General features: G+C 40.2%; 1 protein-coding gene across 4 annotated transcripts in view; it reads left to right on the top strand.

Annotated features, from left to right (window-relative positions):
• Window positions 1-4,808, top strand: part of IKZF2 (IKAROS family zinc finger 2) — a 109,637-nt gene extending 104,829 nt beyond the window's left edge. For all 4 annotated transcript variants that reach the window (XM_086465010.1, XM_086465013.1, XM_086465012.1 and 1 more), the window contains one exon: window positions 4,084-4,808. In XM_086465010.1, the coding sequence (XP_086321136.1) occupies window positions 4,084-4,808 (725 nt within the window). The remainder of the gene's footprint in view (window positions 1-4,083) is intronic.
• Window positions 4,809-12,229: the final 7,421 nt, after the last annotated feature.

The following is a 12,229-nucleotide window of genomic DNA, read 5'->3' as shown; positions in this document are numbered from 1 at the left end:
TAGTACAAACTGAATCCATTCTTGGAAGCTGTAGATTATGGTTTCTTTTTTAGACCAGGCAGGTTATCTTACTTGTTCACTCACATGCAATTAACTGTGTGTTCTTATTGTCTTCAAAGGCAAATTTACAGATTGGAAATCCTTTCCTGAGATATGCTGTAGCAGATAATTATTCTCTTCAGTACAGTATACTACTTTGTTGTTAGATAAACTGTTTCTTCTATAGGTGTAACAGATCATTTTGGTATTTCATTTTTCTGGGGATAAGAATTCAGGGCTTTATGTGACATGCAGCTTTTTATCCAGATCCAACTGTAGGGAAAATGTCTCCTGTTTCTTATTTACTGAATCTTATTTTTCTGCCTTTTCTGATCTTTCATGACATCATAGTGTTTGAATTCAAAACCAGCAGTCTCCGCTTTGCTACTTTTCTTTTTTTCACCATGACCTTACTTTTCTTCCTGTTTTCTCCCCAGTGAAATATTGTTAAACTCTGTCAGGAAGATCTTGTAATGGTTCTCTTGCTTGCAGGAAATTTTCTTGTGCATACTGCAACTGTGGCACCTGTCCAAAACAACTTAATGGTGTTTATGAGAAGGTCATGTAAGCATAAGCTAAAATCTTTGTGTGCTACATCTATCAATGCTTTACTGCTCTTTCTGATCAGCAGTCTCCAAGGGACCTTGGTTGTGGACCACAGTCTCTACTCTGGCAGAAATTTCAGGGGGAAAGGAAGCAGCCTGGAGCAAATTGAGTTAATTTCTGAGTGAGAGACTAGGTCATATACCTGTTATTGAAGTACTAGTCTTAACAAACCTGTTGAAATAGTGGAGGCAGAAATTATAACTTATGGTGTGCAGGAGTCTAAGTACTTCTGTTTGTTTCCCCTTCAATGAAGGGAGAAGCAGACACTAGTGAAATTGAAAGCAACCATCTTCAAGCTGATCACACGAAGCAGATTCACATATTTTTGGTTTGAACGTGCTGCTTACTCTTACTGAGGTTAAGATTTGTCAGGATACAAAAGGAGACATTTATGTGGCTCATGGTAAAACACGGTTGTTATAGTAAGAATTAAAAATACACACGTGTCTCAGAACAGATGAAGATCATCCGGCTTCAAAATTAGAGTCAATTCTAGTTAATGGGGGTTGGGAAGAAATTTACCCGGTGGTAATTTCTGTAACTGCATTCTCCAAGATTTCTTGCAGCTTTTTTCTATGTGTCTGGCATTGCAGTTGCTTTAGGTACTTGACGAGATGGTCTACAGGTGTCACAGGATAGCTGTGTCTGTGTACTTTGATCTAGCTTCAAATACTTGTTTTAAGGAGGTTTTTGAATGTCATATGATAAGATGACCACAGTGGAGAATGTTTCCTCTTCTACTTCACTAATGTAGGGCAAGAATAAATAGAATTTAAGCATGATTTTGCTTGAAAAATCAAAATTATGAATCTGATTAGTTAAAGTACAGATTTGGCTAAAGAAGAATTAAAATTGAAAACCATGTTGGATTGGTTTGTTAATGTATCTTCTAAGCTCTGTGTTTTACATCCTCTCCTTCCCATGTTATTTTACTTTCTTTATGTCACGGTCCATTTCTAAGGCTCTGACATCTTTGGAACTGGTTTGTAATTAAAGGAATGAATAATTCAGGTCACTGGCAATTTACAGTTTTCTGTACTCTGCTGTCTGCGGTGGAGTAACTAAATGTGGAAGATAAAAGGAATCAAAATAAGATTTGCATCATTCATCCAAGTAATCCATAAAGGAGAGGTATTATTTCTTGATCTATTTAGCATACAAAGGATGGACATTGGAGGCTTGATCAGACTCTCATCAGATCCAGTTCTTTAATCAAACACAGGAATGATATAGGTGGCCAGAGCACGTGACAGGAGGGACCAATGAACTTTTAAATTTTCATTTCTTTCTTCACACTGTGCCAAAGACACCATGTGCCTCCTAGGGCTGTCCTCCAGTCCCGCTTTGGTCCCACCTGGGAAGGAGCTGCTCAATTTCAAGTGAGGCTGGAGCCACCTCCTGTTACAGAGTTGTCCATCCTATCAGCAGCAGGACAGACATCACAGACAGCAAGACTGCCAACCCACAGCAGAAACACTGAAAAGAGGATGTTTGATGGCAAGAATCATCCTTAGGTCGCGTTAGATTACAAAGGCCATCATTGTAGCACCATTTGCTTCTTCCTTCCCTCATTTTCTCCAGATATCTAATGTGTAACGAACAGTTTTCTACATTTCACCTTCAGTAAGCTGTGAGTGTAACACAGCTGGCTATAGGGAAGTGTAGTGAGGTACATGAACATGGGGTCTAATCAGAAGCGTGTAAGCAGTACTGCTGAAGAAAGTAGGAATATTCATGTGCTTCACTTTAGACTTGCATTTAATTACCTTGCTAATTAGGGCTAAGTTCCCAACCAAAAGTGATGCATCATTTCCAAGGATAACCTGATTGTTCCATGGGAAGTGTAAAATTATTTCTCGCTTTATGCATCACTTTAAGCCACACTAGAGAATTATTGTAGTCAAAAACAAAATACTGAGTGATAGCTGTGTTGAAATGTACTAATGCTATTTGGAAGAGATTTGGGATTACAATTCTGTTTCTTTCTTATGGTGGTTTATACACATTTTGTTCCAAGCAATTTTGGAAAAAGGTGATAGAAGACTCTTGAGTTCTTTAATTCTTGGATAGCCAGACTAGTTGTATATAGTGACTCCTTGAATTTATTAGCTTACACTAGTGAAGAAAAGTCTGGTTTTGTGTACCAAGGCAGTGAAAAGTAACGAAGACAATGAAAACCAACCAAAATTATTTGTCGGATTTCGTAAAATCAGCTTAAAAAGTGAACTGTCAACAACTAGCTAATATTCGTGTGTGCGAACATGTATGAATGTGTGTATCTTGTGTCTTACACATATAGTTATAACCTTTTCTATTTAAAAAGAAGAGTTATTATATGAACTTTCCTTGTACTGACACTGTAAAGCCATCAGTGGAAAAGCAGTGCTGCTGAGCTGAGCCCTGATGTAAGTAGTGCTAAGTCTGTTAACTTCAAAGGAGAGCTGTGATATGTAACATGCTCAGTCACTAGTGTGATTTACAAGCGTGTGTTTCTGGTTTTGCATATCTGTAATGATATTGACTTAAAAAGGTTACAAGAATGTGAATTTGGATTCACATAGTGATGAATCAGCCAGGTTCATCATCATTATGTACTTATTTATCCTGTGTCAATGAAAGTTGCTTTTGCCTTTTACCAAATGAAGCTAAGCTATAAATGCAGTTTCTCTATTTTGTTTTCTTGCCTAAATAGACACTGGGAGGGGTGTGTGTGGGGTGGGGGGTGGGGGTGTGTCTTTTTTTTTTTCTCAGCCCAAAACATTGGGATAGGATTTATTTTTTTTTTTTTTTGAGCGGGAGAACTGCAAAGATACTATAGCCTGAGCGTGAGATGGCAATGGCAGGTGAGCCCACAGTGCTTCTGTTACTTGCTCCATTCTGTGGCCGCGTGTGGTTATTTTACATTTTTTATGCTGGTTGAAGCATTTACCTATTGTGTCTCTAAGTACCATCCCCCTGTACACGTTGCTTAGGTTTCTTGCTAAGCCCTGTTGGTAAGGTATGTATGAGGCATCTCCGAGTGCAAGGGACATGCAGTACTGGCTCATTTAATTTGGGGGGAGTTTTCTAATGGTATAAACCGGTGAAGATTCATGGACCTCAGTTCAATCCCATTTTTTACCAGTTAACATGTGTTTCCTAACTTGAAGCATGGGCAATGAGGCACAGTGGAAGGTTTGGAATTAGTCTGGAGGTTGCTGCGGCCATATGCTTCACCTGGAATAAAAGAAAATGCTGTTGGTGAGGTTGCGGTTTTACCCATCTCAGGACAGAAACTTTGTAGGAGGTCAGTAAAGAAGTTGAAGGAGGCTAACTTTGGACTCTGGAATGAATTTCACCCCAAGTCAGGGGTTTTCTGTCCCTCTCCACCTCTTTTACAGTGAAGCCTTGGAGTGATTATGTTGATTTTTTTCTCATTAATTTGCTCTTGTCCCTTAGGTGAAAAGCTCATGAGATTTGGCTATCCAGATATTCCCTTTGATATGAACCTAACCTATGAGAAGGAGGCTGAGCTGATGCAGTCTCACATGATGGACCAAGCCATCAACAATGCAATCACCTACCTTGGAGCTGAGGCACTTCACCCCCTGATGCAGCACAAACCAAGCACAATTGCAGAGGTGGCCCCGGTCATCAGCTCAGCTTACGCTCAGGTCTATCATCCTAACAGGATAGAAAGGCCCATTAGCAGGGAAACGGCTGACAGTCACGAGAACAACATGGATGGCCCAATCTCCCTCATCAGACCAAAGAGTCAAACCCAGGATAGAGAGGGCTCACCCAGCAATAGCTGCCTGGATTCTACTGACTCAGAGAGCAGCCACGAAGACCGTCAGTCCTACCAAGGAAACTCTGCCTTAAATCCCAAGAGGAAGCCAAGCCCGGCTTATATGAAGGAGGACGCCAAGGCTTTGGATGCCACAAAAGCTTCTAAGGGCTCTTTAAAGGATATCTACAAGGTCATCAACGGAGAAGGGGAGCAGATTAGGGCTTTCAAGTGTGAGCACTGTCGTGTCCTTTTCCTGGACCATGTCATGTACACTATCCACATGGGCTGCCATGGCTACCGGGACCCACTAGAGTGCAACATCTGTGGCTACCGAAGCCAGGACCGCTATGAGTTCTCGTCGCACATAGTCCGAGGGGAGCACACATTCCATTAGGCCTTCTCATCCAAAGGGGACTTGTATGAAGTAGAAGAACTGCACATGAAGAAATACTGCACTTACAATCCTACTTTTCCTCAGACGTTGGGACGCCTATTTTGTTGTTGTTGCTGTTGTTGTTGTTGTTGCTGTTGTTTAATTATTATTATTAACCTTGTTTTTTGTGGACCTAACCTCATTTGCTCTGCCCAGCTTATAAATGGAAAGAAGGAAGGGAAGGGATATAAGAGGGGTTTGTTGTTGCCACCATTTTTTGATGATTGACCCTCCTCGCTTTCTGTGGGAATTGAAAGACAGTCTGTTTCTGTCTCAGTCTCAAGCTGTACATCGTGTCTTGTTTTGGGATATTGCTCAACCCTGCTAGGTCCTTTAAAGTCCTGACAAGATGCCACTCGTTTACAGTTTCAGATGAATAGGTAGAAATGTTTCAGAGGAGAGCCTTTTTCAAACATCTAGATACAGTGCAGGGTTTCAGTGGCTGGAGGAGAGGCGGGGAACTTTATTCTGCAGAATGAACAATTATTTTTAAAGCAAAACTGTTAGGGATTTAGCACGAATTAAAGTCAGTATTCCTTTCAAAATTACTTTCTAGGGTGAGCTGTTTTCCTGGGTTCAGTGTGTATTGCCCCTTCAGAATGTTAAAAAAAAAAAAAAAAAAAAAGTATGTCTTAACACTGTACCACATTACAGCAGTTTAGTTTCATAAGTCTGAGGGCCTTCTGTGGTAAGTCTGAGGCTTTGTATTTTTATTTTCCTTAACTTATGAAGCACCTTTTTTTAGAATTGTTGATTTACTATTACTCCATGACAATGTGTTGACTCACTGGCTTCTTAGAGACCCTTGTGAGCCTTGCTTATTTAGTTGCACCCTATGTTTTAAGAAATAGCAATTAGAAATAATATTTAAACTTGCTTCTAGGACAGTAAGTGGCCTAGGAGTGGGTGAGAGAGTCTGTAGTTTACTCAAGAGGTTCTGCTGCTCTCCTGAAATAATTTTGTTTAAAAATTATGAATTTTAAAATGACAAAAGTACTAATAGCAAAGTGTTCTTTAAATATAGGTATATATAGATATATAATTATATAAATAATTTCTCATTCTATTACCACAGTGTTAACCTCTAGACAACAGCCTAAACTGAGACTTGCAGCTGGGAGAATGCTAGGAGCCAGGTCCTTAGCCAGCATTAATCCTATTAGCTCCATTGAATTTAATGGGGCTACCCCAATTACTTCAGCTACATCAGGATCCGAGCCTTGACTGTTTTTCTTCTGTTGACATCTTATTGGCTAATTTGCTGAACCGAACCAGTGACTTCCTTTTGGTTTTAAGTCATTAATCCTGCTTTAATTTAGGGATAGAAGTGTTTGCAGGTTTTGCTGAATAGCCTTTGCTCTTAGAGAGTGCAGAAGCCCTGCAAACAAACAGCTTCCATATAACCTTCCCTACTTCTTCAGAAAGTGATACATGGAGATACAGGTGCTGTGCTTTGGTTTGGATTTGTAGATTTCATTTTTATTCCTAATTTATTAGTTTCACTGTAGGGAGAACAAATGGAGAAACAAACTCCAGAGCAAGTCCTTGAACTACAGACTGGACAAGAAAAAAAACCCACCAAATCTGTTTTGTTTCTTTCCTCCCAATAAGCTAGCAACCACCCAGTAAGTTGCAGGTTGCATCAGTAAAAACTGGGCTAAAACCTATGTGACAGATTGCCATTGAAACCCAACTGTTTGTACCAATCACAATTGAAATGTTGTTGTTTGGCAACAAGAGCATAGCTTGAGAATGGAAAGATCTGCATGAGTTTAACCCCCTCTGTGCACGTGGTCTCCATGCGCTTGGTGAGACCTTTTCCAAAGTATAAAGTTACTAAAGTATAAAAGAGAGAGCAAGATGAGGCCATAATGAATTCCCATCTGCTCACTTCAATCTGCGTACTCAATGCATATGCCAGTTTGCTGTTCGTTTTGAGGGTGCTGGGTTTTTTTCTTCTTCTCTTCCTAGACCTGGAGCATTTGAAAGTAGGAGTTGAGTGGTATTGATTGAAATCTTTTTATGGTGACATTCTTGGCAGCTAGAACCTGTGTTTAGAAAGGATACAGTAGATCATGGCCAGATTACCTGATGACTACTTCCCAGCACTGAAATGCTATTAAGTAGGAGCTGGTAAAGTCCTGCAGTAACCTATTAATTATACTACAATATGGAGAGAAATGTCATCTCGTGTAATGTGAGAGCTATTAAGGCTGGGAATATATGGGCTTTGGAGAGACAGATTTAAAGACCTATTCCCAACATTGTTCTTAATGTCATTGGGTTCCTCCCCCTCCTTCTTTCTTCGTCCTAATGTAGAGGAAACCCAGGCAAATGAACTGCTGCTGTCCTCCAGACCATTCTCATTTTCTTGTGCTTTCTGCAATCAAAGGAGTTTGTGCAGGACAAAAACAGGGAGATGCTGGGGGGCATCACTTTTATTCCGTATGGCTGATTCTCTGTAGCTATGAAGGTTGGCTTAGGAGGCGGCCAGCCATGTTCTGCATCAGGATGTGCTTGGAAATTCAGAAAATGGGGTTTGCTTTTACAGCATGCCACCAAAAAAAAAAAAAAAAAAAAAGGTTATGATTTCTGTGATTTCAGCTGAGGCAGGAAAGGTCTTTTAAGAAGAATGTGCAAAGATAAAGGTGCTGGGCCTGAAGGTCACTAGGCTTGCATGGGCCAGAGAAAAGGGTTGCCGGCAATCCCTTTTAGTCTCTGGGGGACAACACTCCATTCTCCCCGCTGTGGTCAGTAGAAAGAAAAGGGGCTGTGGTTTATTGGAATAGTTAGCACCAGGGAAAAAGTGTCAAAAAATTCTGCCTGTGTTTAGGAAAGCACTGGAATACGGGAAAGGCAGAGAATCTCTTGTGTATCTACAAATAAGTTGGCTGCGATTATATCTGCAGTTCGTTAGTGTGCACTTTCATTCATTGATGATTCATTGATACCTCCTGTGGTGTATATTCTGTAGATGTTTAAATGATCAGACAGGAGGTGAAGTGGTTTTGTACCTGGCTTCAGTTAAGCCCAACTTCTTGTTCCAATGGTAGCATGCGAGATCTGTATGTGAGCACTGTTATGTCCTGGTATCACAGGCACAGAGAACTGGCGAGGCAGTGGGGAGACATGATGGTTTAGTTATCTTCCCAAAACTGCATTTTTTGGAGAGCAAGAGGCTGAGGGGATGCATTAATTTTTATTGTGAATGTCCTTTTCTGAACACTCCCTGAAGTTTTTCATCCTAAGCCAGGGAAAGGAGAAAACTTAAATTCTAGTTCAAATTTTGAACGAAGTTTTGGACTAGCATTTATTTTAGCATTCACTTCCTACTGAAAATATTGGAGGGTATTATATAAAGTAGTTTGCCCCTACATGGAAGTGTGCAAAATTTGGCCTCAGAGACGTTTTTTTCCTTGCTTGCTCTCTGCAGATTTCTAAGAAAAACTCTTGAGTTTTGTCAAGTTCATTAGTCATTCACAGTGTACTAGGAATTTCAGTAGATAATCCTTGGCCTGCGGATCCATTTGTTCTAAGTATTTGGTGTTTGAAATCAAACCTACCTGATTTTTATTTGACTCTCTTGAAATTCTTGGAATTGTGTTTCCAGTTAAAAACATACATTTGCAAATTTAGAACTGGCTTCTTGTGAGCATTCCCCATTTTCATTTAAAAAAAAAAAAAAAGCCATTTCTGCACACATCCCTGCCAGTAAACCCTTTCACTTCTTTTTACGTCAAATATGGCAAGATTCTGACTCAATTTAGAGAATTACAAGCCTATTAATTGAAGAAGTGTGACTGCTTATTCTGCTCTTGGTATGATCCGTATATTGTTGGAGCAAAGGGCGTTATCTATATATCTGCTATTATGGCAGATAAATTTTACAGCCACCTCTCTTTGCAATCAGTTAGGAGTGCACATCAAAATATATAGCATTTTTCAGTAAAGCCAGCTCTTTACTCAGTAACTTATGGGATTAAACCAATTTTATTCTCCTTAAAAAGTGCTTCCATCTATGATGTGATGTGAAAGGTGTCTAGGCATTAACCTCTATGGTCTGTATTAGGCAGAAAGAATCTAAATTTGTTGACTGATTTTTAATAGTAGTAGTTTCTACAATGTGAGGACACAGCTCACAAGATAGCCATGTGGAACTGAAGTATGTTTAGTAAAAGGAGAAGAAAGTCTTAGTTTTAAGAGTTTCCAAATATCTTTGTTTACAATGGTATTCCTAAATTGGGGCTGATAGGCAGAAGAGGAGGCCAGGGATTAAACCAAGTCCTTCAAATCTGGCCTTTAATAGGACATTATTACTATTGTCTACATCCTGAGCTAGCTTTTTATTATTTGAAAGAATCCAGAAAATAGACATTCCTTCCACCAGAAAGAAACTTTGAAGATAATTTAGGGAAAGGTGATTATTTCAGCCAAGGACAGGAGCTGCAAAACATAGTTTCTTTGCTAGATAATATTCCTTTCTTTAACTCTTCACTGTGCATTATAATGTAATGAGGAGGGAGAAGGGATGCTGCACTGAGTTGCCTAAACTCAGTGTGGGATTTTAGGAAAAATGGGATTAAATTGGCTTTGACACTATAAATTCGCATCTTAGCTTGGCTTAGTATCATTTAAAAACAAACATGGATGGTAGTAATGGCCTGCGGTCTAGGGCAGCTGGAGATTATGAGAAAGTATATTTATAGATATATGGTATCATATAATTAGATATATGCTTTATTGTATACGTGCCTTTTTCAAATGCATTTTGGAAGTTTGTGATGTCGTTCATGATATCATACCCTTTCAGAATGCACGACAAAAACCAATCCAAAGTAAACATCCATTCCACGGCACAGCGAGGCAGATCCCTCTCCCCTTCTGCAACCTCCTTGGCAGCTTGACCCAGAGAGAGAGGACCATCTTAGCACTTTGCTGTGAGATTTCCTGGAGTCGGCTGGCTTTTGGGAGTGGTAAGGGCTCAAAATTACCCTAGCAAAGTGCATTCCAGCTGTCCAGCTAGAGCTGGTCTCGGAGCTGGTCTCAACCAACACAGCGTTCCCAGAGTGGCACCAAGACTTGCTGCAAAAGCCCCCAGCTGCATGGAGCCCTACAGAGTGCCAGGGCAGCTGTCTCCTGTTCTGTCCCCCTCTAGAGCTTTAAGTAAAGTACACTTGAAAATGGACTTTGCTGTGCTTTTAAGTTCCCACTTAGAAATGGGAGCAGACTTTAAAGCATCTGCTTCAACCTAGAAAAAGAAATCCAGCAAGAACAAAAGTCCTTTGGAAATGGTTTGAAAGTTTGACTGTCACACTGCTGCCACCCTAATAATCGACATAGAGGTGAGAGAAGCCCATCTGTAGGTGTTATGGGGGTTTATTAGCTGAAAAGTGCAGTGTTTGTTTCGGTACTTTCCTGACAGGTTGGTGACCTAGTTTCAGATGTAGTTACTTATCCTGCGTGTGTGCAGCATCTACGTGTGCTGGTGTGGGCACGGCATGAAGCCCGCCAGCAGGGGGACAGGGCTAGGCCAGCATGCTTTCCGTTAGACCCTGAGCCCAATGGTGGCCCGGTGCCAGCTCCTCAGCATCCGTCTGCTGGAGTCTGGGCCTGTGGGACTCCCAGAGAGTATGTGGGAGGAGGAATTAGCAATTAGGTAGAAAAGAGGCAGAATTTGCTTTATAGTAAATATATTCCTTTTTATCCCATTAAGTTGTCCTGAAGTACATGCCAAGAAGATCACTGGTTTCTAATTTAGCCTCCTAGAACCATGCCTGGAAGTGTGTGATTTCTGTCCTCCTCCTCCACTGAGGTTCTGAAGTGAATAGAGGACAGTCAGAAGGAGATGATGTGCTGACATTTTGCCATGCTGCATGCTTAACAGGCCAAGATACCAATAAAACTGGTAGCTATTTAAATCACCTAGCTTTTCAGGTGATCATGCAGACAAGCATTCAGAGTTCCTGTTTGCTTCAAGCCTTCGGAAAAGTGGTTATTGGTATGCTTATGTGGATCCTCATTTTGGAGGACAACTGCCCGTACTCTCTCCTTCTATAAAAACTTTTCCTTTACATACAGATCATGGGACCTAATCGATCAGTGGACAGAAATGACCGTTTCGACAAAGACTTACATTGCTGTAGTAAAACCTAGTATTTTTTACAGTTCTGCAGACCAAGAAAATGTTTGAGCACATGATTAGCCTCCTGCCATCCCTTTGATTAGATCTGGAAGTGCAAAGGAGCTTTGCAGTTAACCATGTGCTTAATAATTAGCATTATTTGTGAGATCAGGGAATTATTTGCTAATTGGAGCAGTGCAGCAGCTCTGGTTAGGTCCCTGTCATCAGCACTCGGTGATGGGGCTCTGTGGTGAAGATGTGTTCGCTTACCTTTGTGTAGTAGCCTTAATCCCTCACACTTGGCAGTACGTGAATACTGGTAGCCTCCAGTCTGTATTATCAATCATGGATAAAATATGGACGCCTCCTGCAAGGCATGGTGGAGAGCACAACTCCATTATTGGCACAAGGAGGCCAGTTTGCAGTAAATCAGGCCATTTAGTTTTACCTCAAGTGATATCAAATAAGAAAAGCTTCTTGAAGGGGTAGAGGTCACTGAATCCCCTACTATGCACTTACTGGGATTTGACATTGCTTACTGGAAATGGATGTTTGTTCCCCAACACACTGTAATAAGGGAAGAACTTTTTTGGTTATTTCTGTAGTCGTTCAGATTCTGAAACTGTGATCAATTATTTGACGAATTGTCAAGTGTCCTCAGAGCTTGAACATGTTCATTTCTGCCATGTAGCAGTCTCCTCTGGCTTTCAGTTGTTTTCTCTTTCTCTCTCCCCTTTTTCCTTCTCCAAGCTTTAAGTCTGGGCTTGCTCTTATCTCCTGTAGCTTTGAGCTGTCTAGGGGTTTGGGGGGTTGTTTTTTGTGTTGTGTTTTTTTTTTTCTTGTTGTTCATTGGCTGTACAGTCTGTTTACATATTTTTGTACTCAAGTGTAGTTTTGTATTAAAAACAGGAAAAAGAAAAAAAGATAGTTGATTTGAGATAAAAAAATTAAGGTACATACTCTTTATAACACTTTAAAGATCTAGGGTACCTTCCGAGATGACTCCACAGTGATGTAATTATAATACTGTATATTTGCCTTCCTTTTTAGTTGATTTTATTTTCTGGTTGTATTTTTTTTTTCCCTAAAATGTATATCTTTTTATGAGAAACTGGAAACTTTAATGCAAATGTTAGAAAGATGTAAAATTGTAAAGTAAAAAAAGTCATATAATTTTTTTTTTCCTGTTGGAAGAAAATGCTTTAAAAAAAGTTTTACTACTGTTGTATTCCAGGGTGGGGGTTACCAGCCCCAAATTTGC

The sequence above is a fragment of the Leptosomus discolor genome, chromosome 5, assembly GCF_034619465.1.
Source record: "Leptosomus discolor isolate bLepDis1 chromosome 5, bLepDis1.hap2, whole genome shotgun sequence".
Classification (NCBI taxonomy): domain Eukaryota; kingdom Metazoa; phylum Chordata; class Aves; order Leptosomiformes; family Leptosomidae; genus Leptosomus; species Leptosomus discolor.
Note: the sequence above shows the minus strand (reverse complement) of the source record. Positions and strands in the feature narration are given on the sequence as shown.